Source organism: Catharus ustulatus, chromosome 7 (genome assembly GCF_009819885.2).
Source record: "Catharus ustulatus isolate bCatUst1 chromosome 7, bCatUst1.pri.v2, whole genome shotgun sequence".
In the NCBI taxonomy this organism is placed as follows: Eukaryota; Metazoa; Chordata; class Aves; order Passeriformes; family Turdidae; genus Catharus; species Catharus ustulatus.
Genome location: NC_046227.1, coordinates 33,472,617 through 33,500,379, shown reverse-complemented (window position 1 = coordinate 33,500,379; position 27,763 = coordinate 33,472,617). Strand labels below are relative to the sequence as shown.

The 27,763-nt window shown below is 40.4% G+C and overlaps 1 protein-coding gene across 1 annotated transcript in view; it reads right to left on the bottom strand.

Annotated features, from left to right (window-relative positions):
* THSD7B (thrombospondin type 1 domain containing 7B) overlaps positions 1 to 27,763 on the bottom strand; it is a 239,071-nt gene that overhangs the window by 99,193 nt on the left and 112,115 nt on the right. Inside the window, exons 5-8 of the mRNA XM_033065271.2 lie at positions 21,837 to 22,088; positions 15,662 to 15,831; positions 4,553 to 4,708; positions 2,823 to 3,020 (exon numbers count right to left, since the gene is read on the bottom strand). Of these exons, the coding sequence (XP_032921162.1) occupies positions 2,823 to 3,020; positions 4,553 to 4,708; positions 15,662 to 15,831; positions 21,837 to 22,088 (776 nt within the window). The remainder of the gene's footprint in view (positions 1 to 2,822; positions 3,021 to 4,552; positions 4,709 to 15,661; positions 15,832 to 21,836; positions 22,089 to 27,763) is intronic.

Here is a 27,763-nt window from a genome sequence, read left to right as displayed (position 1 = left end):
TGCAAGCCCTTACACAGAGATGTTGTTTTGACAGGGAAGTCTTCAGAGAAACCCCACAAATCAGAGCTTGACCCATCTGTGACTCACCCCCAAGTTGTCCAAGCTCCAGCTCAGGCCAGCAGCAGTTTGTTACCTGGGCCAGTGTAACAATCCCACCAGAAAGGATGGCTCTTTAACATGGAAAGAAAGGACACTGAGGGACTCCAAGGTGAGGCTTTAGTTGGAGGAGGAGGTTCTTTAGCCCCTGCCCCCTGTTCACCTCTCTCATGGCATGGGCTGGCACCATGGACAGTACATGGCAGAAAGAAAATGTGACCAGAAGCTCCTTTTTGGCAAGTGAACAGATTGCACATGGAAAAGGGCTCCTGTGTGTGAGCCATGGAGAGCCCAGCATCACACAGCCAAGCACAGGACACGGGTTCAGCCACTGAGGATGGAGAAGGCAGGAATGGACAAGTAACCTGATGGCAAACTCCTCTGCAGCACAGCTGACACCAACAGCACAGAAGCTGCTCATGAGAAGTGAGCACACTGCAGCAACACGAGGAGAGCACCACGATACAAAGTCTGGCATTTACATGGAAACGAAGGCATCCTGCCAGCAGGGATACAGAGACAACCCAAAGTACCCTAATCAACACACTCCAGGCCCAAATGAACTGTTAAGATGACGATGTACTGGATTTTGGCATTTAACAGGGTCCAAAAAAAATTTTTTTTCATCCCTTCAGGCATTCAGTAGGAATACTGAGCAATAATGCCAAGCATGGATGACAGAACGACTGGATAAATCACTGGATTTTAGAGCTGAAATCTACAAAAGATGCTTAAGTAAATGAAAATAACAGTACACAATACAGCTTTCAGCAGGGCCATTGCTTGCACAGAATACTGAACAAGTGGACAATGCTAAGCATGGACACAGGCCTTATGCTATTTCACCTGTAAATGACACATCTCAGTTTAACGTAACTCCCTTCTGACCTCCTACTGCCAACTAACCAGCTATTCCAGGTAAAACACATTAAGCAAAGCTGACACTTACTCCAACTTCTATCCAAAAAAAAAGCAAACTAGTTTTTGCAAAGGAAATCTAGGTAAGGGAACATTAGAGAAGGAAATAAATAAGGTTATGAACAAAGCAACTACGTTAGTGAATTGAGAAAAGAAGAAACAATTTGACTCTTTTTCCAACTTCAACTTTAAGGATTCTTCCAGATCTCTCATATCCAATCAAGATTTCAGAAAGTCTTCAGAGTGGTATTAAGCAGTGATTCTAACCTGCCTGGTAACCTGGATATTTCCTGGTGAAACCTTCTCAGTTTTAAGTGGACACTGATCACATCTAGTGACAATACTTGCCTGAGGCTGGAGGGGTGGTAAGAGTGTCTCAATGTATTTTTTTGTAACTAGAATATGCACATAATAATTGAAAATGAAAAGGGTATTGTGAGCTTGTAATACCTTGTTGCACAATTGAGTGAAGAAGGGACACTTCAAAGGCCTGACCTCTGAAGGAGCACAGCCACACAGAACAGCTTGATCAGAGATCAATGGGCATGCCATGAAACATGCTTTCTGTCCCCAGCACAAGTTGGGGCACAGAGATGGATGCTGGCACAGTTTTAACAGTGTGAAGTACATGGTGCTCCTGAGCAATGCCAGCTTCCATCTGCACACATCCTGCTGGCCTAGACCTACAGCAACCATCAACAGCAGCAACCATCACACACCAGCAGAGACAACAGGGCAAAGTTCAGTGAGCTCTTTGCTCTCCTCGACATTCTGGCTGTGCCACTTTGTAGTAGGGAAAGATTTCTGCTTTTTCCCTCATTCTCACAAACTAACAAGAAAACCACACAGATTGAAATTTATTTCAGGAGAACCCATGCTCTCCAGGCAAAGCAGCCATTATTTCTTCCTGCCAGGTTCTAATGCCTTAAACAACCAACTAGATTAACCATTTACCAGTTATCCACTTGTTACCAACCTGAAATTGTTTCCTGTGACTGGTCTCAGCACCAGGTAAAAGAAGAATTTTCCATTTCAGATACAGTATCAGGCTCTAAAGTTGCACCATTTTGCCACTTCTGAGATGATAGCACAGTGTCGCTGTGACTAAGGACTGCAAAATTGTGCTCCATGTAATTGAATCTAAAGATCTGACAACAGTGACCTTATCAAGAAATGAAACTTTTGGCTGAGGTTCAAACCATACACAAGAAATAACATCTTGCTGGCTGTTTGTAAACGTCACATAAAAATGTACTTATTCATTATTAGCAACTTGTACACTGAACACTCTGCAGGTCTCAAACTGCTGCCAAGGGAAGGATTACTCAGTACAATCATTTAATTTACATCTTAGTCTTGTATTAATTTTGGCAGCACAACCGAGCATCCCTGCTCATGAGTGTAACAATGTTATCCCAAAGAGAGAATTATTCAGATCACAGGCTAAAAACTGAGGGTAGAAGTAGTTCTGGGAGCTGGATTGATACTCTGAATGCCCACAGAGCTGCTGACCTCAGTGAGAGCTCAGGTTTAGTACTAATATCCCACTTTTGTGATAATAAGGCCAGCAATAACACACAACCTGCACTGGCAAGCCATCCCCTTTTGGATAAAAAGGAACAGAAGGCTCCAGGCAAAATCCTGGGTTCTATCAGCCCCAGGCTTTACGGAACAAAACAGTCAACTCAAAAACCTGAAAGTTCCATAAAAAATTCAGTAAAGAGCCATTGTATATAATCACAATTACTCTGCAACAAAATGTTATTTTAGGAGGCACAAAACACCTTTAAGAGCACAGCCCAGCTCACCTTTCCTGCTCTTGCAGACAGCCTTCAGGACACGGTGTCCAGGCCCACACTTCCCTCGGTCGGTCACACAGGATCCCTCTGAAACCACCCACTCGTGGCACCGCGCGTCTTCACACGGAATGGACTCCACCAAATGAGGACAACCTGCCAGGGTGCCCACTGGATCCACCACCACTTGCCTCTGCCTCATCCTAAAGCCTGGAAAAAGCACAGCTGAATTAACTGCACAATAGAAAAAATATTCATAAAATAATCTGGTAGGACTACATGGGGCATCTGGAGCTGGAGGATTTAAAGACAAACAAGAAATAATATTTACAAACTGGACAGACTGGGACAGCACTCTGCTGTAGGTGCCCAGGCATGCAAAATCTAACAGTTCCAGCAACCCACATTTTCCACATTTCTTTTTCCCTTTCATCAACATATAAAAATATACATGTCAGATATAGAAATTTACCAGTGATGCATATATTAATGTTATAACAGCATTAAGATAAAAAGAGAAGAACAGTTAAGGGACTGAAGATAGAAATGACATCTATATTCTGCTTGGGAATCCACTAACGAAAAGATTTGTTTTGAGACACAGTAGAGCAGTTTACTAAGAAATTAGTATTCTGTTTTATGAAGGTATAAGGTTTTCTGATACATAATGCATACCAGACCTCTTTGAAATGACATCCTATTAAACTGGAAGATTCAAATGTAAAGTGGAAGAAAAAGGTTACAGAAATAATCATAGAATAGATTACATAATCTACCTCCTTCTGAATAAAACTGAAAGTCATGTTGCTATATACAATGCAGAACTAATAAACAAGTATCTTTCAGCAATTTCTGTAATGCAAATGACACAGAATTCTAAAAAAAAAGGCCAAAAAAAATACATGGGGGTTTTTCCTCCGACAGTCTTGGAGCAGGGGCAAATATACAGCATTAGTAGAGGCCACATGGAAATGCTTTGGTCATGAACCAGAAGAGAAAATTAAAAATAAAACATCCCAGAGAATATAACAGATCAAACTTCCACAGTTCTCAAATGAGCAAAAAGAAAATATTCAATACAATTTAAAGATTAAATGCTTTTACAAAGATTTTTTTTTATTATTTCTCTTTTTGTTTGAAAATTTTCAACCAGTTGAAATAATTTCAATACTTAAGCAGTTTTCAGAAAAGCATAATTTCCAAACAATAATATCCATTCCCTGACACACACTCCAAGAGCCATCTTTGCAACTTAGAGCCTTAGGAAAGGCTCTGAGAGGAATCTCAACGGGTCACAGCAACAAACAGTACAGCAGACAATTAAAATCAGAGGGAGGCTGAATTACATTTGCATATCCTTCTTCCAGCAATTTCAACCAAAGCCACAACAATGAGAACAACCTCTTGGGTCCAGCTGAGTCTCCAGATTTCAGGGCTGGGGGAGGCACCTCCATCCCAACACACTGCCCTGGAATCCTGGAATCACAGGGGGGTCAGAGAGGGGCAGCCTGGCAGCTGCTAGCCCAAGAGGATAAAAGGGCCTGAATCAGCTTGAAAAATCTCACTTTTTCTTCTCACATGAATTATGGCAAAAAGCTTTTAAAGGTCAGATTCCACTGCACACATCCAAGAGCTTCATCCTGTGTTCGATTAATTTTTTTAAAAACCACATTAGGCTCCCAATGTTCAGTGTGACACCTCTGTTTTTGCAGCCCTTTGGCAATACTGCACTCCCTGCTCACCTCTCCCTCCGTGGCGGTGCTGGCAGCTCTCGGGCAGGCAGGGACCCCAGGGTGACCACGAGGACACCGCGCACTCGGCCAGGCACGGCAGGTGACACAGCTGGGAGGTGGCTGGGGCAGGACCCTGGCAAAGCTTCCCATCAACTGGTCTGGCAACTAAGAGAAAAATTTTTAAATTAACTTTTTTTTTAAAAAAAAGGTAAAAAGAAAATCAAGGCTGTAATTCTGTCCTGTTGGCCTTAGTTTTCCAGAATGCACCAAAATCCAGTGATTTTTCAGTTTTATCTCCCAGGGCAAAAAACTAATCCTGTGTTCAGAAAGGCACTTAAGAGTTTTATCTAAATCACCCATATTCTCAAGCCAGTTGAGACTATGCTTAGTGATAATCAAGATGCTTTAAAACTAGATTGAGTGCTGATTTTCAACAGCACTGGAGTAACAAACCAGGATCTAATGCTCACATTTATGGCCAGGGAGAGCTCTTACATAGGACTGAAGAGAAACACACCTAAGAGGGGAATCCAAAAAGCTCCCACTGCAACTGGGAGCCAGGCAGAGGCAGATGAGTCAAACCCAAGCACAGGGGACTCTCCCCATTCCCACATCCTTCAGGGCACTGCCATCTCTAGATTATGGATGCAGTGTCCAGATCTTGGCATTTTCTTCATCTATTTCCAATAAAACTGAGCAGAGCTCTTGGATTCTTCCACACAGACACAGAAGCATGAAGCATCTTCCTGCCTAGGAGGAGAGACCTGAGCTGCCTGCACCCATGGATCTCCAATCCTCTTTATCCCAGAAATGAGCCAATCTCAAATCCTGCCAAAAACCAGTTTAGTTGATACTGACAACAGATTTGGAAAGTTGACTCTCTTTGTATTTTCATTTATCATAAGAGATTTCTAGATTCAATTAACTTCTCTCACCTTTTTATTTGGGGCAGAGGGAGGAAGGAAAAGAAAGGCAAAGAAAGACTCTTAAATCTGTCCTCTGAGTCATTATATGATATTGCATTTTAATTACATTATGGGCTGAATTTGGCTGTCTCTTTAGATAAATCAATATCAAAGCAGCCTTTCAAAAGGCAAAGGCTTGTTTGAGTTTACTCTGCCATGGCATTACCAAGACTTCATTAATTTTTATAGCTACTGAGTTTGTTTTATCCTCATTTTTATTTTTCATGTCTGTTTTTCTTTGCTTCCATGCACAGAATTGATTTTAAAAGAATTTGTAAAAACATGCCCAATATATGAGTAATCTTTCCTTTTTTCTGATATTACACCATCTTCTTTAAAATGAATAATTTGAAGAAAAACAGTTTTGTTCTTTTTTAACACAAGACTTCAGTGCTCAAAATCTCAAATTCAGATTTGCACATCCTGAAGTTGAGTTTAGATTTATCAGTCTGAAGTGATATTCAGACCAATATCAGTGCTTATGATTCCAGCTCATCAGAATAACAGGATTAAACAACAGTGTGATTTCATTCTAAGATGAAAGATAATACATTGGTAAAAAAGACCATTTTCTGGATGTTTTCTGAGACTCTGTAAGTCCTTTGACATGTTCATTTAAAGATTAGAACAAGGTGGCATAAATCCAATTCACCTGAATGCCCACATAAAAGAAACCTTTTCTAGAGACCTTGCAAGTGAAGTGACAGACAGAATGAGATAAATATTAGAGTTTTAAGGATAAGAGTATTTATTTTACCAAGAAATCTCATGCATGGCTTAACCTGCCTCTCAGCATCAAGCTTGGCAAAACTGTATCAGTTTCCTGACGGTTCACTTGGAGAAATGAAAGGAAATAAAACTGAGTAGAAATGGTCAACCCAAGGAATAAAGTACTCAAGGTGTCTTTGCCAGGAATAGCTCTTCCCTCCTCACTTTCAGGTTTCTGTACTGAATTTAACTACCAAAATGTGGGGGCCTAGATACAGCTGGATGGTTCTCCTTCCTTGTACACCACCCAGTGTGCCAACACTATTCAAAATTGACTTCGGATTAAAAGATCAAATCAAATTGATTTCAAAAAGTTAAAGGGGCTACCACTCATCCCAGATGAATGGATGAATTCTTCCCATTCTGATGGAAATCCCTGCCTTCCTCTCCCTGTCAATCATCCTCCTGCTCCTCTTCCTCCCTTGGGCTGACACCCTATTTAATTCCAGCACTTTTCCCAGGACCTACATCCTCTTTGGCACTGGAATAAGGCTGCTTGTTTGTTCGCTTCCTTATGTAGTTCTTTGCATTCTATAAAAGATAAATCAGAAAATACCATTCTCATCAAATATCCAAATACATTCCAAGTCTGTGCCAGCTTATGTTCATCACTCTATACTAACTGCAATCCTCCAGTCAGTCTTCAGGAATTAGACCAGAACAAAAAACCCAAGCTGGAAGGATAAATGCATATACAATACCATCCTTTTCCAACACCAGGCAGGTATAGAGAGACACAGTTTCTACCCAGTGACAAGATGAACCAGCAGGGTCCTCTTTAAAAGAGAATTTAATTTCTTCTTCAGCCATTTGATTAAATCTCTGATTTCCATCTGGTTTATTACAAAGCTTGCTGTGATTTTTCTACTGCCATTCTTTTATATTTATATATTAACAAGTTTAATTTTTTTTATTATAAAGGAATGATAAGGGGGACTTTTTCTGTGAACCTTTTAAATGCCAAAATTCTCACATACTGAAGCCTCCAAATGGCACAGGTAGCCTGGCTGGGGATATCCTATTCAGGGAAAAAACCTGACACTATGCCTGTGATAAATGAACCCAGCTGCCAGGAATGTCTTTAGGACTGATTTCATTCAATAAATGACTCTGTAGTGGCATTTTCCTGCATTCATATAGAAAAAGTGCTTCTTGGGAAATTTTTGTCCCTGGAACAATGTTATCCACGTTTTTGGAGGAAGGTGGAAGGCAGAAGCCAGGGAAGCAAAGAGTGGGAGGGGAAAGAAACATCTCTGATTCAAGTAGCAGCTTATTTATGATGCTTGTTCGTACCTTTTAAAATCCTGTGTTCTTCTCAATCTATAGAATAAACTTGAAAAAGCAATCAAGTACTAATCTGGGAGCCTCTGAAACATTGCACATTTCTATAGCTGTTATATTGAATCTATCCTTTATAAATGCAACTGCAGCTGTTCCCAGCACCAGTGTCTTGCCTCAAGTTTGAATTTTACTATTTGCTGTTATTTTCAGGTTATTGCTACCAGCAGGAGATAATAAATTGGGTTCTAAAGTGTCTTGTTTCCCTATATATTTTTACTGAGGTAATGATTTGGAGGAAGAGGAAATCAGCTCTGATATGATTATTTCCATAATGTAATTTTAAGCCAATAAATAAATTATCTTTTGAATACAGTCATGTGGACAGATACTTGCAGGCACACATTCCCACACAATGTTAAAAGCAATGCTGACCAGACAGAGGCAGAAATGCATAGGATGGCATTTTGTTTGCAGGGGGTCCTGTCAAATATGGTTTCTCAACTCCTCAGGAGGTAAATAACACTTTTTCCTGGAGTTTAACTACATATCCCTTTTACAATGAAAACCCAAGTATTTTTCATCCTAAAACCAAAATGAGACTTTTCTAAATATCACTAATATATCTGGAGTACACACAAAGATTATCAGGTCTGCCTCTTACATATTTTAGGTAATACTCAATTCTCAAGAAAATAAATCCAAATATTTACCATATGGTAAAACTAATCCAAATTAAAAACTGCCAGTATACAAGGCAGGTATGAGAAAGGGATGGCATATCCTTGTGAAAGCTCTTACTGCCTTTGCTGGGACTTATAAACCAAAGACACTTGGATCAATAAAAAAGGGAAATTACTTGAGAAAACCACAAAGGAGTGAGTTATGTTATAAAAACACCTTCATGTGTAAAACACAATAGGGGTAAACCAAGCACAACATTTGCAAATAATTTCTCTAACTTGAAAGACATTTTGTAATAAAAACAAAACACTACACAAGGGAGAAGTGGTGAATGCAATCTGACCAGCCTGGAAATGGCACCAACCCCAGCCTCTTGCATCCCTCCATTAAGGGCCTAATGCACCCCATGTCTGATGGAAAGGGTTCCTTTATGCTTTGAGGAAGAATCAATTAGTTTTGAAGCCACTAAGCACCAAGTTGGAGGCCTATTTTCAATTAAAATCCATTTAACAGACAAGGAACAACGTATGAATAGAAGGCTAATCATAGCATGAAAGAGGGTTAATAGTGAATTGCCAAGAGCAACAATGGCTTAATGTATTTCAGAACAATAAAAATCCTCACAATTTTATTAAAGTGACACAGACAAAAAGTAGCCCTGTGTCCTCCCTCTGCTGCTCGACAGGACTGTGGTCTCAGCTGGGACACTGCATTGTTTTGCTACAGCAGAATTTGTGGAGATTAACAACAGGCTCTACATATCTGGCAAACACTCAGAGTGAGCACGGGGCACCCCACCAGCAGCCACATGACTGAGCAGATCAGAGGTGACAATTCATTAAGAGTGTCCAGGAAAAACAGCAGAGGCAACAGGGATGCTGGGATGGCAGCAAAGGCAGTGATGGGAAGGAAAGAAGGATTATGTGAGATACTTGAGCATTTGGCTGTTATCCAAAAAAAAGCTGGAAATCGCTGTAGCAGACTACCAGAGAGGGTGAGAGAAGAAACAAGGAAAACAGGGAACAAAACCTACAAAACAGAGAAGAAAATCCATTAAATTTCATGAAAGCCTTGTAAGAGTGGGAGCTTTGCCCACTGCGGATTTCAGGGCTCATTCCACAGGAAGGAGAAACCTCTTCTGTGACTGGCACGAGAAAAGCACCTCTGTGGATGTGCCTGGGATGCCAGGATGTGGCAGAAGTGCCCAAAGCTAAGCCAGTGTGGATCCTGGGAACAGCCAGGCTGCTCCATGCAGAGCTGGCCCTGGCACACAAACTTCATTTATCTCCAGTGTCTCCTGTTCTAGACACCTCTGCCTTCGTTCTCTCTCCCCAGTGTCCCAGTTTGTGTCGTAGCCTCCAACACACAAATCCTTTTAATTTTTCATCTCACTCCATGTTATTGTCTGAACACAATGCAGCTCCCCAGCCTCAGAAGAAAATTACACAGAACAAACCATCACTGTCTTGAACGGAATGAATCCCATTTCAGTGGCATGAAATAATTATAAAAAATACAGATGTAATTAAAATGTTAGCTTTCAAAGATAAAAGCCTGGACTAAAACCTAGTATTTCACGTGAACTAACTGGGCAGCATATTATTTGCTGCATACCACAGCCAGCTAAACAAATTAAAGCATTTATAAAGGGATAACTATTCACAGCCATAACAAATAGCTTATTGACAAAAAAAGTTCTATTATTTATAAGGCACCTCTTAAAAGGCTCACTTCTTTTCACTGTCAAAGTCTTTTCAAACATCACTCACTTCATTTTAGTTTAATTAATTTTAAGATATGAAAGAACTGAAAATACTACACCTCTGTAAGACATTAGGGAAAATGTTTTTTTCCTTAATGGATTCAAACTCAAATTTTTGAAATGCACATTTAAACACCACTGTCAAGCACTACAACAATCTGAATAAAATCATTTCCTCTCCTGCTTCTACAGGGTTTCCCCTGAAGAAGCCAGCTGTTACATATTTATTTTTCCATTATGTGAGTTGTAGCTCATAAATTCTGCTCAGCATTTGGTGAGCTTACAGATCAATAACTTGGCATCCCAGCAATATAAATCTGATACAGACTTCCCTGAATATATTTCACACTTCAGAGGTGTATTTCTCATCTTTTCAAGCCAATACAGCCATCCCAGTGATAAATAACTAGTTTGGGATGAGAGGGATCCTGGAGGGGGAGAGGTTCCACCTGAGAACCACTCTGGTTTCTGTGATTCAGGTCAGCTAAGCCCCAGGCGGGTTGCTCCTGTTGCTGTACCAGAAGCAGCTCAACAAAGCTTTTTTCACACCACTGCTGACCATCATTTCTCTCCCTCCTACAGTTCTAGTCAAGTTTTCTCATTACTAATATATTCTAACCTATTCCTTTTCAATTTCATAAACCAGACAAGGAAAACAGGATTTAAACATCAAAGTCCTAAAATTCTAATTTCCGTAGAGTAAATTAATCTTCTCATTCCTGCAGTTTCACCAGCATAAATTTACAACAACAACAGGAAAAAAAAAGAAAAGAAAAAAAAAAAGGTGTGCCTTTAATAGAGGGCTCACACTCCTCACAGGGTTCTGTTCACTCCAACAGCAGTGCATAACCTGGATCAACTCCACAGTTTATCTCCATCAAGACATCAACAACATCCTTTTCCTATAAATATGCAGGATGGCAACAGCCAAAATCAACAACAACCTGCACAACCAACCTCCAGCCCTTTAAGAGTCAGACCTGGTGCTTCACAGGACTCCTGGCACCCAAGGGGATGGTGGAACATTCCAACTGGACTTTCTGCTGGTATTGTCCTCTCCCCAAAAACACTGCCTTAGTTTACTGAACAGATGCCACATGCACCAATCTGAAACACTAATCCCCCAGGAGACACTCATTGGAAGGTCATGATTCAGAGCAGAACAAAGAACTTGCAGGGAAAAAATTGTGGCACTCTCATTGGGAAAGAGAGTGCACAAAGCAAAGGAAGTAAAATAGCACATTTTGGAGCTAAAAAGGACAATAGGGCAAAAAAGAAAGGGATGAGAATAAACAGAGAATAACATAAGATACGAATGAAAGGACTCCTCAAATTAATCTGTGTGCAAGTCCAAAGAGACACCAATATCTGAAAAACAAAACACAATGCCAAAATATTTCCCATGTGGGAATCAAGAAGAGTCTGAAAAATTCACTCATCAGATAAGAAAGGAATAGACATTTTTGTCTATCAGCAGTAGGGAGAAAGTTCAATATTTTGAGGAAAACAAGAACATATAAAGGCCATAAAATAATCATTTTGAGACTCGTAGAACTTAGATGAAAGTGCAGGGGACCAGTTTCAGCTTCAGACCATTTTGTGATTCTGTCAGTAAAGAGGCTTGTAAGACAAAACTACATAAGGGAATACACACAGGGATGGATCAGAGAGTAACCATTAGACCTGAACAAGTACTTGAGTATTTTCCAAGTCCTCAGTTATAAACAGACTAAAGGAGGTTTTGCTGCTACAGCTGGAGACAGAGAAGTTTATAAAAATACAACCTGATGTAAAATGAACCAGGTAGAATTGCATCCTGAAAATAAAGCAAAAATTAGTACAGAATGGGGAACTGTAGTGGAGTAAATCAGGCAAGGGACTATGTCTGCTAACAGGAGAGGGTTGAATCTCTCTCAAAGGAAAGAATATAAAAATAATAGAGACTTCTGTAAGAAACAGTTCTGCAGGGCAACACTAAAACTATCCAAAAATAATGAAGGCACAACTATGTCACATACCTGCTATTGAAATTAAAGCTCAAATAAAGATAAATTTATGGAGACAAATATGATTAAACTCATTAAGCAAAAAAATGTAAACAAAACTTTAGAACCTTGTACAAGCATGACAATTTTACAAGGATTTTCACATGCAAAATAACAAAGATTAAGAAAATAGGAACCTGCAATGATTTCTGGTGAGCAGGTAATAAGAGATACATTTTATTAGCCAAATTTACTATGCTGAGTAAACAAATAAAGAGGATTCAAGGAAGCAAAGCATTATTTCACAAAGGTCTTTTCACTCCTATAATTAAAACTTAAGCAGACAGGCTGCAAAATACTTTAAGAAAATTCTGAAAGCAAGAGGTAAATTGGATCTCATTCAAACAAGTGAAAAAGGAAAAATGTCAAGATATATAAGGCACAATTTTATGAAAGAATGACAGGGCAGAGAGAACCCTAGTTAGAAAACTACAGAAAATATGGAAAGAGAAGCAATCCCAGTCACTAGAGACAGCAGGAAACTAGTTCAGAGAAGAGAGGAAATACTTCTGGAGTATTTTATAAAGACTGCCATCTCCCAGACTACTGTTAAAAAGATACCGTTTCCAGATAAATCCAAAAAGCAAAATTAATTAGAAAACAGGATACTCCCCAGTCTTCAGAAAAGAAGGTTAGAAAATCCTGAGGTAGAAGATTAATTCTATGAACTACATATGTTTATTAACTGAATGAACATAAATACAGACAGCAGTCCCAGATTCTAAGATGAATTTTCATTCCCAAATCACTAGAATAATTTACTGTGACTGAGAGGAGAGCTTTCATAAACTGACTGTTGCACAATACTCTTCCCTGCCTTTTCCAGGTGTCTTTTTGTTGGTACACTGGGGATTGCTAGTTAGTGACATTCACCTAGATCAATTAAAATTTATTATGGAAAAATACACTTCAGATAAAATTTCATAAAACCCCAAAAATCTTTTCTCTTTTGTAAGCCCACTTACAGAAGAGAAGGAAGTATGTGTATCCTATGGTAGCAGAGTCGGGCTTTGCTTAAAAGAGTTTTCTATTTTTCTTTTTTTCTTTTCTTTTTTTCTTTTTTTTTAATTATTTTTACTTTTAAATATAGGTACAAAGAAGGGTAGTCACTACCATTCCTACAGTCTGTTCCAGAAATGGGATGTGGACTCCTTGGAGAGAACAGTCAGGTTACCTATACACACAGGAACACAGACCTCTGAACTACACATCCCTTTACCAATGTAAATTTAGCTTTAACAGCCTCAGAATGCAGGAATACCACCAAGGACTGCAATATCTTCTCCTTCCAAATACTCATACCAATAGAATGAAGTTCCTCCTAAAGGCTTAAAAAATATATAACTTTACTTGGATCAAGACAGGGATTTCTTAGTTAGGTCACCTCTTGGGGAAGAAAAATATGAAATCTTATCAATGCATTTCTTAAAGTAATACCTGAGTGAGAGTTCTCAATTTTTAGTATCTTCAAGATGGAACCTTATAATCAAAACACAGAAAGATTTCAGTAGACTTAACCTTCTGAACTGATATAGAGGGACTCAAGGAAACAGGTGCTCCCTTTCCAAACACAGACATTTTAATAAAAGAAGAAATAGATGGGAAGACTAAGCAAATAAAATATGGGAGAGATATCCTTGGGGGATAAAAGAGCTTTGAGCAGTACATAAAACACATCACAGATGGTACCTGTCTCCAACTAGGATTCAACATACTTTATCCCAGAATGCTACTGGAGAGACCACGGGACAAAATCTTCTTTCACATATGTCATTGGGCCCAGGTCCAAATTCTCTTTGGAAGTAACCAGAAGAATAACAACTGTGATGGATGGTAATATCCCATTAGACTCGCTTGTTTGATTCCTGAATGATCCCTTTAAGGACACTCAAGAGGTGAAGAAAGAAAAATTACTGTGCTTTTGATGGTAGCAATTAGATACTATATTTGCTTATAGATAGAGGATTAACTTCCTCATCTTCTTCTCATCACTGAAAAACTGGTACAGTAAAAGATGAGATGCCCTAGTGATGAATAAAAGTATTCTGCCAGTTCTGATTGCCAGAAGAAAAGAGCCAAAAAATACGTAATTCCTTATTTATTCAAAGAACAAAAATTAGTCAGCTAGCAAATGAGACACACTGAATATTGCTGGATGAGGAGGGGCAATAGGGAAGGCTTTCTCTGTTTCCATTTGCATGTGACTGTGCAGACAGTAGATGGGATTTTCACTTTCCAAGCACTATTGTACATCTGCACTACTGCTTTGAAATGACAGTAACAGTTTATATCTTGTACAATTACTCTGCACATCTGGGTTTTTCAGTTGCCTATACTAATTTTTTTTTTTTTTTTTTTTTTTTTTTTTCAGATCAGAAGTGGAAAGATTACAAAGAAGAGGTATCCCAGGGTTTGTTGTGGTTTTTTTTAATTGAGGAGAGGGCTTGCAACTTTTAAGCTGAACTGAACTTTGAGCAAGGGAAAAAGCTCAGGTGGGTGACACTGAATATGTAGCACCACTCTGGTCATGAGATAAGTAAATGTTCAAGGAATTCAGAGACACTCCTTGTGTCTTTCTGAGAAATTCACAATTCTGACAAAGAATAAAGACTGAATGAAGTCAGTTCAAGCTCTCTGCTCACCAACCTGCCTCGCAGCGGCTGCAGGGAACACAGGAGTGCTCAGAAGGATGAAGAAAGTCAATAAATGCCACCTTTGATCAACAGCACTTCTCTAACTCTGAAAGTCCCCTGCATCACACACTTCTGTGGAACAAGAGAGAGGAGTTCTGTTGGGAGAGCAAAGTAGCACCAGGTGTCTGGGAGAGGTGAATCAGCCACTGTGCATGGACTGAACAGAGATTAAAACAGGTCTGGTTTCCTATAACCTCAGTCTGTGAGGGATGCTGGGACACACACTGGGCATCTGGGAAACACTTGCTTCTCCTCTGTAAGTAAATAAATCTAAGATACAATATTGTGTTGTTATTATCTTACATCTCTGCTCAAAAACACATTCTGCAAGAGCACTATATTGAGTAAATAAAACAGCCTATGATGAATTATTCATTGTGAATCTGTAACTACTTATTATTCTTCTAAAAGAAATATAACTCGCTTCCAGAGTCCAAAACCCGTCTGTCTGCTCAAAAGTTGTGACAATATTATTTTTTGCTTTCCCCTTCAAATCACAAGAAAGATTGTGTATCAACCTGAAGCAGAGGCTAAAGCCATATCCGGAATGGTGTGTGACAACCTGTTTTATATTCTAAACTAAGACTACACTACAGATAAGCGCATTCAGCTACCAAGAGGCTGGGTTTCCTGGTATATGACAGATGAAGAAAAGTCAGCTCCAAGCATAATTTAGTTCCTTCATCCTTTGTAACCCTGCCAATGCATGTGAACAACAGAAGTGGCAGCAATTCATCCCAGGAGGTTGTGGCTTCTGGCAGCTCCCCTGGTGCGAGCAGCACCTCCCTGTGTGAGCATGGATACAATGAGGGCATCAGCAAGCCAAAGGCTACCAATGACTCCATGTTATCTACTTCTTTCTTCCTGTTTCTCCTACTCAGATGTACTCAGGCCAGCACTTGGGAGTGAGCCTCCACACGCACCCTCCTTCGGCCGCTGTGTCCCCGGCTCCACGATGATCTGGGCACAGTAGACCACCCGGCTTTGGGTCCCACCTCCACACAGCCCTGCCTGCTTCTGGTGGTGAGGGTCCTGCTGGTCAAGGAGCAGAGACACTTGACAAGCTTTCCATTCAGAAGTTCTCCAGGCAAACCTTTGGGAAAGAGAATAGGCAAAATGAGTTTTTGTAAGACTACAGGTAAGGGAGAGGTACTTTATTAGATGACAAAATACAATTAGTTTTATCTTTATAGCAGCATTTTCCTATCCAAAACAGGGAATGTTTGGAAACATTTTGAGTGTTAAATTTACATAGGTTAAGTATGTGCATTTGTCTGGAGCACTTGTGTAAAACTTCTGACAGAGCACCAATCTCCGAAGCGTTGTGAAACACTAAATCATCCTGACAGCACCTTTGAGCACAGTGTAAAAAATGAGCGAAGATTAAGAGGTTTGATTAAGTGTGAACAGTAGTTTTCAAACATGTGTCTCAGAGCAGTAAACCACCCCTCTCTGCCAAGAGCTGAACTCCTCGCTCTGAAATGCCCTTAACAGCTGAAATCCTGCACACCACAGAGCTCCAAGCACTTGCAGCTTTTCCACAGGGGGACCTTTCCAAGTGCCTAAGGTACTGCCAGTTCCTTCAAGGGCTTGGCTAAAGCACCTCAGTTAATTCTATTTTCCACAAGTTGTGATACACAGCAAGCTCTAGACAAAAAACCACTTTCATTCTATATTCCATTCACACCTAAAGAGCATTAAAGGTTTTCAAGGAATTACAATGTTTTGGGGCACAGGTAGGTGAATGCCGTACAGACAACAACTGTTGGCATGCACCAGCTTAAATGCCAGGAAGAACTTATTAAAACCACAGGAAAAACAGTGCTGTGTATCCATGGAAAGCAGAATTTATTTCCCCATCATAAATATAGAGAATATTTCTAACACAGCTCTTTCCACAGACAGAGTTTGCTTTAATTCACAGGTCATAGTATGAGGGGAATAAGAGCCCAAAGTTTTTCCAAGCTTCCCAAATGCAAATCTTAGGCAATATTGTTTTTATAACCAATCTGTTCACACTTGTGCTGCTTTATGCCTCCACTCCTCTAAATTTCCTAGTTTGCTTTTACCCCAGAATCTTTGGGTTTTGTGTAATGTAAACTACATAAAATAATTTCCTTCCTTTATTCTCAAGACAAATGCTCTCTCCTTTTACAGCAGATCCACAGTTTTTAAAACTACATATGTTCCTTAACTGCTGATTGATCACTGCAAACTCAAACACAGTGGGGTGCCTCTGCAGAAAAAGCCTTCCACATCATAATTCTGTGTATTCTCCACAGTGAGTGTCTGCTCCTGACTACAGCTGTGTCAAGCAAACCTGCATCTCAAAACTATATGAAAAACAAACACACTAATTTGAGCACACATCAATCGTCTCCTCACTTATTTTGTGAATGATTATTTTTTATGATTTTTTTTTAATTAGCCCCAAAGCACTTCCAAATTTTGTAATGCATTCACAGAAAGTATTTGTGAATGCTGCCAATTACTTGCATTTACAGGTACTGTTCAACTGTCATGCTCTCTTAAATAACTCACAGCATCTTGTGCAAATCTGAATACACTCACAGGGTTCATTATAACCAAAGAAAAAAAATAAAGAACATACTTTTCACAAGTATCAAATACCTAACTCCCACCACATATAAATATATGCATTCCTCTTCTTAGTTTCTTCTGGGAATTCCTAATCCCACTTCTTGGGCCTGCAGTGTTAAATGCAACCATAAAGGCAATGAAAAGTGCTCTTCAACAAACAATGGGTGAAGAGGATTCCTCCTCCACAACCTTCAGAACTCGGTGTTTTTCAGGTCTACTTTTGAAATTAAAATCTCAAATATAGAACACACACATCATTCCACAGCCAGGGAAATAGTTGTTTTAGGGAAGTATTTCTTAAAACAAAAACAGACTTTGGTAAAACTCATCATCAATATCTGGCTTAGGAAGTCAGCTGTGAACTCTGGATCCTAAATACTCATTTCCAGAGGTGTGTGAGCATCTGCTTGTCCTATTCAGCGTGAGCCGTGGGAGTTAACACCTATGAAAATTAGGCCATCAGTGATTAAAATTATGCAAAATAACTAAATCTGAGCTCAGAGAGATAATTAAACTTCATCAGCTCCTGAATCTAAAAAAAAAAAAAAATCCCTTTATATATTCTCCCAGAGTAACTCATGTGTGAGCAGTGTGCAAGGCTCTTGACACTCCCCAGCACCGCTGGCACCAGCTCCAAGCCTCTGCTCTTACCTGCACTTGTCCTCAGCTGTTCAGTGCTCCAAAAACAAATCCTGACCTTAAAGGGACACATTTCATAGCCATGAACAAGCCCACCAGGAGGTCAAATGGCTGAAGGGTAGTGCTGATACCACTCCCCAAGTATAACTCCAGAGCCTTCTAGCACAGCTCTCTGCACTTCCACTCCAGTCTTTACTACTTCACACTAATAACTTATCTTTAATTTGGGCATAATAAACCATATTTAAAAAGTGATATCATCACACCTGTATCTCAGTAATAAGGCTTTTTTTAAAAAATCAAGTCTTAAAACATTCCCATTTTCCATCATTTAACTTCTGAAAAGCTTTGAATTTCCAACAAAGCAAAGTGAGTTTTTTGCTATATCCCTGTCTTGTAACGTAGCAACCACAACCAAAATGAATGATATCAAGACATAATCATAATTCTGGAAAATCTATCTATTCCCAGCGAACATGAAAGAGATACATCAAGGATAAAAAAGATGTAATACATTGTTTTAAAACTGATGACTCCATGACAGTTATGAAACAAACAGGGCTCAATATCTTTCCGATTTATAGTAACCTTTCGGTCTCTTTAGTCTATAGGACTTAAGCTCTTAGTGTTTACACAAGTTTTATACCTGTATATACCCATTCACTTTAATTGAACTATCTCAAATTTATATCACAATAAAAGAAAGCAGAATCACCTCCTATGTGTTTAAGCTTTTTAAGCACTTAATCCTTTCAGAACAAATAACCAAAGGTAAAACAAAGTGCAGAGCTCTGGAGTCTTACATGCAGTTAAAGTGTTTTATTTTCTTGCATTAGACTATTGATTATAGATGTTATTGCAAACTTCAGTCATAAAATTAAAAGCCCTTCCCATTTAACAGCAAATTTACACCTGTGCCACCTACCTGTGATGGGACCTTTAACTTGTAGCTTTACCATGGGCATAGAGGTGATATTTATCTGAGCAGTTCTGCGGCTTAAAGTATTTTTGTCAACTCTGGATCTTTTTAGGAGACTAGAATATCCCTTCACCCACTTCTCTCTGTGGAGTACAACTCTGCAAGTTCTCTTTAGCTGCTGCTTTTTAATGTCAGCAGATGAAGCCCACACTATGTATCTTCATTCAGTCATGGGGTGCTCTCTGCCCCTGCATTTAAAAAACGCCTCTAGAAAATCATAAAATCACAGATTGGTTTGGGCTGGAAGGGACCTTGAAGATCATCTCATTCCAACACCCTGCCAAGGGCACGGACACCTTTCACTATCCCAGGTTGCTCCAAGCCCCATCCAACCTGGCCTTCCAGGGTTGGAGCAGCCACAACTTTGCTGGGCAAGCTGTGCCAGCAACCTACCACCCTCACAATGAAGAATTTCCTCCTAATATTCTTCTAAATATAGTATTAATTTCTTCCTAATCCCACCCATTCCTTCTGCTCAGTAACCTTTTCTTGTCTGTGTCCTAACCCATTTTTTTCCTGTGGCTGAAGCATGCTTTGGAAAATTCTTGCCCTAAAAATAAAGCTAAAGGAAAGACTACTTGTTTCCAAATCAACCTAATAAAACAGAGAAGATTTCTAGGAACTGGGAAAGTTAACAGGAGTCTCACCTTAAAGGATGCAAAAACTAATCTGACTAGGCAAACAGAAATAAAGAAGGAGCGGTTTGTGCTAAGCCAGACAAATGAAGGAGAGACTCTTTTATTTCTGCTACTGAAGCTCCTTAAATTCATCATCTTCATTTAAGGGGAAGAAAGAAAAGATCACAGCCTCAGCAAACCACAGATGAAGTGGCATATATTTAAGGGGAAGAAAAGCATAATCTTTCTAGTTATTACCCTACAAATAGAATGTAGTCAAATAAGGACAATAGGAGCATCTAAGGTTCCTTGTGTTATTTCACAGGGATTAACACTACATCTCTCTATGTCTGGAAAGCTACTGCTTTCCAATCTGAGCTATTTCCAGTAGCTCAGTCTCCAATTCCCAAGGACCAACACCAAATCACCAGGCTGCAAACTGAAATATGGACCAACAGCAACCTTTACCAGCTGCTGAAACCTAAATAACATACATTTTTTACTTCTGTTTATTAATGCGAAATCCTGGTCCCCACAGCCTTACATCCAGTAGACTCACAGCACAAACTGCAATATTATGGATTTTCATTCTTGCTTGTTTCTTTATACTGAGTGAATCAATCAAAGTCTAGTTACCAGGCACTGCTGAAAAATTCTTCTGCACAGCATGAGAAGGTCATAACCTACCACCTGCATTTTGAGATATTACATCCCTCGAAATAACAATTAACTAAATACCAGAGTTGTACTTTTTAATATTTTCAGCTAAGTGGCTCTATTAACCTGAAAGTTTAATGTTATTTTTCTGAGCTAGCACTTTAGAGTTCATCCTCACTCGTGCAGATTCTGCCCCAGAGGTGTAACGGGATGGGGAAGGTTTCAGAGTCCACAGGCTCATGAATACCTGGGCATAGCAGCAACACACTGAAAGAACAACAGATTTTCTTCAACAGAGAGAGGGGCACCTACAAAAATTATCAGTGGTTTGCAGGTTCTCACCTTTTGGGCTCTCCTGGCTCTACACAACCATTCGCCCTTCAACACAGTGCAATGTCAAAAAGGGGAAGTGAGAAACCAGGGACAGACCCACGTCTGTTCTCTCCCTGATTAACTTCCAGCCAGTCTCCCCCAATCAGGTGTCACCTGCACCCACGCTCCTGTACAAAATCAGCAAGACAATGTGTTAATCTATTGTCTTTGAAATTGATGTGCACTTGGGCAGGAGCAAAAATCACTCTGTAAGAGCCTTTCTGTGGGATGTAATCAAGCAACAGAATATTTTTTTATACTTCCTCTCTTCTGCTAGCAGGGTGCATAAAAATGATCAGCATTTGATTTTGAATGAGCCCAGTGATACAGAGACACTTTTATAGGTGATGCCTTCCTAAGCAATGTATCTTGCAAAGGCTTTATAGAAGGTTTTGGCAGTATCTGGCAAAAGCCCCAGAAACTCATGACTTGAGCACTGAACAGCTCACCTATTAAACACACTCATTCACAGACAGGAGATTTTCCTGCATGCATATAAAATTTTATCAATCCCAAAGCATTTTACAGTCAATCTCAGAACATGTCTCACGAAAAATCAAGCAATATTTTATTTTCTTTGCGAAGCACACTATCAAGCTCCTCTGTTAGCCTGGCCAAGCATAATGGCCTGAGCTTGCAGACCAGAAAGGTGAGATCCTCTCCTCCACATCACAAACCAAGCAAGCTCCCAAGCTCTCTGCAATGGGACTGCAGAGTTTCGCATTTCAAGAACCACGCAGAGGGAAGCTAAGCAAAGTCCAAGCTATTACCTCAATTCAAGCAAGACTGGGATTTTTTTATAGGGTGATAAAGAGGAATCATTAAATCTTATGTAAAAATTACAATTTCAAAGCAAATAAAAATTCAGCCATGGAGACCTGTCCAGTCTCTGCACAGCTGATGAAATTCTCTGAAATAGAAATCAGTACAAAAGCCATTTTAGAGAACAAGAGCAATGCTCTCAGCTCCTAAAATATGAAAGTGTAAACTGTAGTGGGTGTAATTCAAATTTATTTCTACATATAACTATAATTATTGTAATAGGAATAACTAAAATAGCAACAACTAAAAGAGTATTAGTAACAATAAATAAAACCACTAATCACAGCTAACAATGACCAAATCAATGATCTCGATTGACCACACACAACCCCCTCCATGCACAAACGTAGCAGGGAGGATCTGCAGGGGTTTCTTCACTTCCAAAACCTGGGTGGGAAGCTCTGGCCATACCTGGGGCAGGGTTGCAGCGGTGCCTTCCCTCCTCCACTGCACGCTTCCCTCTCCTCCAGCTCCGGGCACGGCTTCCCGGCGCCCACGGGCACGCTGCGCACGCTGCGGCGCCGGCTCCGCAGCCCCGGGGCGAGGCTGCCCCAGCCACAGCTGTGTGAGCAGGGGCTCCACGGGGACCACTCGGACGTGGTGCAGTCCTTGGGCATGACACAGGACCTGGAGGTCACAGGGACGGGGTCTTGCAGGCAGAGGCTGCGGTAAGAACACAGTAAACAGCTGAGGTATTCCTTAATGAGCGCCTTGTTCAAGCCAAACTGCCCAAGAAGAAACACTTGGGCATTCAGAGGATCTACATCAACACCAGTGCAACAGAAATAAGAGAAGTTCTAATGCAGGGCACATAACACATTTCCAATGAGCTCTGGGTGCAAACTTGCATGCTGAGTACTTTGTAAATAATGTATCTCATTTATCCTGAGTTGAAACAGATGCACAAGGTATTATATTTACTCTCCTGTAGCTAGAATTTCACAGTTTGGAAAACAAAATCCAAGCCCAAGAGAAATACTGCCACTGGTAACCATTCCAACATCCTGCACCATGACTAGATGTCATCCATCCATCCATCCATCCATCCATCCATCCATCCATCCATCCATCCATCCATCCTGCTGAGCAACTCTGCTCTTTTAAAAAATAATTAATCCCCCACTAATAAGAAAGGTCTCAGTTCCATGAGGCTGTTATCAAACATTTGCTGTCAAACAATATCAGAGAGTTTTCCACCCTGCCAAACAACCAGAGACTCGGGAATGCTGCAACTGAGGCTGGATTTTGGGACTCAGTTACTCCTGCTGACACCAGGACATGATCTCACCCATTCTGTAACATATCAAGACACCACTCTAGGCAAATACAGGGGGAAACCAAATTTTAAGGACTACCAACTGATGAGATTTGGTATCAAGATACAAAGTCTCAGAATAACATTTTCGAGAGTCCCAAAGCTACAACACCTTTTGACTTCTGCATAGTGTTATATGGACAATGCAAACTGGCCTGTGAAATTAAGACCACACCTGATAAACTCCTAATTTTTCTTCTCCAGCCTCCAGCTGCTTGTGGTCAAGCTTTTGCCAGCTATAAGGAGCAAACACAGGTACACTTAAAAGGTGTGAAATCCAGAGCTGCTGCCAGGGAAGCAGCCATTACCTCTCCTGCTCTTCCTAATAGCACAGTTTGGCCAATCTACCTTTCCCTGAAGAAAACAGACTGGGGCAGTCATGTCAGGATTGCTGGGCAGCCTCATGGGGCAAGCAGAGAAGACAAAGGGCATTCACTCCCTCCTCCAGTCTAGAAATTGGTCCCCTTTTCACACAGGTCAACAGGAATATTCCCATTGAAACACAGCAAGTTTGACTAGACCCTCAACCACCAACAAACTAGAGCATTTAGTGGCTTCTATTTGAACTTCAAAGTAAACAAAAAAAACTTTAACAACTTTTTGTCTCAATTTCTTCGCCCAGAATAAAGTTCAGTAATCTCACAGGTGCTGTGAGGATGAATTTACTGAGGTTTATTTAAACAACTTCAACAAGTACAAACTGTCTGTGATGTAGCCCCCTCAAAATGAAACTATTCTCGCTTACAATGGAAAAACATCTCTCATTTCTTTGTTACAAGTCAAATGGAACTGATTACAAAGCAGTCTCTGGTACAAAACGTCAGCTCTATCAAAACAAGGTTCTGCAAAGTAATAATCATTACATATGTACTTACTAACCCAGGGATTTTGAGTTTTTTTGGAACATTAGGTTAGGTGCAGTCTTGTGAATGGTCACTTTATTTCCTTTTAATTATTTTTTTCAACAGGGGAGCCACCCATGCCAAAACATTAACAAGGAAGAATTGTTCTTGATTTTGAGTAGATAAAACAGTACCCAGACACTGCCCTAACTGATGGTACCAGAAAAATCAAGTTTATCTAAGAACACAGAACCAGGGGGTGGGTGGGGAGAGATAACTGATCTTACTTTTTAAAGTGATCAAAACTCCCCATTCAGATATAGTGTGAATAGCAAAATCCACTTTTGGGGTTGCACCACTGCAAAGAAGATCTTAGCCCTGCATGATCCTCACTGAAACACCAAATAAAATGGAGCCTTTAAAAATCTGGATTGGAGTCTTGGTTCAAACAATCTTTGTCAGTCCCAGTTCTTAGCCAAAGAACACCTCCAATACCTCCCCTAATGGATTCTCCAAACCTGCACCCACACTCTGGCTGGGAAAGCCATCCCTGCCCAGAAATCACCCTTGCACTGGCAAAAGCTCTTGCCAGAGGCTGAATAGTTTTCTTTCCCTGAAAATCCCCTCACTGTTCCTGCTACAAAAGGCAAGATGCTAACTTTGTTGACCTCAAGGTGAATGAGACATGGAGCTGGCAATTTCCATCCTGTTCAAGTAGGCTTTTGAGGGAGAATTACAAGCAACTGCCGAACAGAAAGAAAATTAATTAACTTGTACCTACTCACTCAGAGCCTCCAAGTCAAATTAATTGTGACACCGAGCAACACAAAGACAAATGTAAAAACACTCTTTTGCATGAAATTCAGACACAGCCTTTCATGTCGCAGATGTATTTAGGACGATCTAATACAGATAAAGCCCAGACCTGCGAGACACTCGCTGATCTGAGGCTGCAAACCAGACACAGATTTGTGCTGCTGTGCCTCTGTCCAAACCAGCAGGGACAGGAAGAAGGTCTTGGGGACAGGAGGTACTATATCAGCCCTGCTTTTAAACTGATTTTCGACATATTAATGTCTCAGGTTAGATCTTCTACTTGAGGGTCGATCTGGTAACTGTGATATAGTAGAGTACTTACACAAGTGATGCTTTTTTCTGTATTACATGCTTGGATTGACACTGTAAAACCACAGGAGTTGTTTCCCAGCCCACGCTGCGGTGCCTGCGGCGTAGGATGGATCCATTAGCGAGCAGCCAGCAGCAGCACAGAGCCCAGCTCGCTCAAGTGGCACAGTGCCCTCTGAGCCTCTCGTGTGCTGAAGGGCAATAAACCACTTATTAAAGAAACACAAAACACTAAACCAAAGGAAACCTACTCATGTCTCTTCCACACTCGCAGAGTCCTGGAGCAGAACAGCAGAGGAGGAGGGAAAGCAGCCCTGGGTACCACCCTGACTGTACAGCTCCACATCTCCGTGGCTGTGTCACCTCAGGCTGCTGCCCATGGAGCATATCCTCCATCTCCAGCCACACACACACCCACGAGACACAGGAATTGCGCAGCCCCAAGCTGAACCACACCACCTTCCTGCTCTGGACAAAAAGCAACTCATCAAAAATAGCACATTTTCCAACAGCTCCGTGCCTGTGCTACATGCCCTGCAGCCACAGAGCCATCACATCCAGCACAGGGGAATGAGTGGGAACAGGTCCATCAGCTGGAAAAAGCAGTAACACCACCCAGGAGCCATGCACCAGTAAATCAGGTTGGGCACGGCACAGGAGTCACCCCTGCTTTCCCTTCCCAACTGTACCAAGGCATTCAGAAGCACAGGTGAATGCATTTCCTTACATCACAGGATGAGACAGGCAGTTATCGTTAAACCTTTCACACTGAAATGATCATCTGGGCACACTAAGAAGCTGTCACCATGGCCATGCTGCTGGCACAGAGGCAGCACCAGGGGGACAGGGTACCACATCCACAGCCAGGCTCTCCCTCAGAAGCTCAGGAAGGCTCCTGGGAAGTGTCATGCAGGGAACTCGTGTTCAAACCCACGTGCTGCAGAGCAAGATAATCCTGGAGCGAGCTAAGCCATGCTGCTAACAACCCATTCCCATTTTTTCTCTTTTTTAGCAGGGTCTCCTATTTTGAAATCAAGGACCCAGCCCTACAGGCTGCTGGAATACACACTATCTGCTCTTTGCACTTGGCCAATAATATTAAGGTCTTATAGTGGACAGTCTTGCCATGTTTCTAACAGCATCAAAACACTTATTTCCCTTAGAAACCGGCAATCAGTGTTAACAGCACACTTCTGAGAATTCCTAATGTACTTTTAGGGTCTTCAAGTGCTGCCAGGGCTGGTTTTGGATACCATATATTCAATCTGTGCAGCAGAGGGTTCCTTGGCAGAAAAAACATCAGCCCCTCCTGTACCAGGGTAGTGAAGATGGGGAATATCTGTCTGCCATACAACTGACCTAAGGGAAAGGGAACTGGGAGATCTATAATCCAAACAAACATCACTAAAGACGTCAAAGTTTTGATGTTTCCAGAACTTAGTGCAGGAATCCTCTGTTTTAACTAAAAATAAATGCTGGCCTCCATTTGCACTACCTTGGTAGGCTCTGAGGTCTTGGGTCTACAGAGGCAGCTGCCTCCCTGCAAAATTTGGAAACAGGAGAATAAACACAGTTATTATTGGACACTGTTTCTGAAATCATCAAACCCCAGAATTGTTGAGGTTAGAAAAGATCTCTACAATCACTGAGTCCAACTATCAACCTGGCATCATACCCCCTAGTGCCACATCCACACACCTTTTGAACCATGCCCTGGGCAGCCCATTCCAATGCCTGACCACTAAAATGTTACTCATGGAAATAAAAAAAGCCATCACCTCTCCTTTGTTTCTTCCACTTTTAAATAAAAGCAAAAGAAATGAGAGACAAAACTTTTGAAAAGAACATTAGAAAATAAAATATCCTTCTTCTGCAACAGCTCAGGGATTTGTTTTCAAGCCTGAGCACTGAGGCTTGATTCCTACATCTGCCAGGAGGAATGTGAATATAGAATTCCCCTCCCAGATCGAAATCACAACCATCAAATAGCATTTTACAGCACAGCATTTTCATCTTCGGACCGTAGAATTTTGTATTCATCCAGAGAAAAGAAGAATGTCAACATTGAAACTGCAAATATTTTTTTCCTAAAACCGTACAAAAGCGAAGTGGTTAAGCACAACTCACTAGGAAATGGATAATGGAAATTTAAATTACAGAGGCAAACAAAAGAGCTGAATGCTGCTCCACCTCCGCCTTGACAGATGGATTGTCCCTTGACTGAGTTTGACCTGAATTTTCACTTACAAAGTAAAGTAAACAGAAACCCAAATCCAAATCTATTATATCACTGTTGTCATCTTACACGTAGAATGAAGAGTTTAAGAAATATGTACATAAAAGACATCTAATCCAAATAATAATAATAAAAAAACACCTTATAACTGTTTGCTCCTGACTTTAACTTCTCAGTATGCTTAGTTGAGCACACACATCAGGTTAGAAAATCAGGTTAAATTTACTGAGAATTTCAATGTCTAACTATGCACATTTATTTTACTAAACTGCAATTTAGTTTCTAACCTAAACAACCTTTAATTAAAAAAGCAAAAAAAAGGAAAAAAAGGCAGGAACTCAAGTGCCTTTGTCTCATTATTCTATAGATTTTTACAACTGTGACAAGACAGGAAAACAAGAAGAGCAGGATTTCTTCCACATTCATTTCTTGCACCTTTTTCAGAGATTTATTTTTTTAAATGCATAGAAGTGCTTATGGTTGAATCTGTTATTGGATATAAGCCTTAAGGCAAAACTGAAACATTTTTTCTGAACTAAAATGAAACCGGAACTCTATCTGAAATAGGATGAAAAAAATCCCAACTTTTTAAATAAAGAAAGTCTTTAAAAGGTTCAAATCAGATCCATAGTATCATTCTATTTTGATGTTATTCCTTTTATTTTCATGAATATAACTTTCTACACAAAAATCTTTTCTAAGCAAAAGTGGACCTGTCTCGAAGCCTACTGATGTTTGGCTGTTCAATTGTTGTCATTTCAGGTGTTTTCAAAAAGGTCTGGCCTTCCTTTCCTCTTCCTTTGTCCCTTTTCCTTCCCTT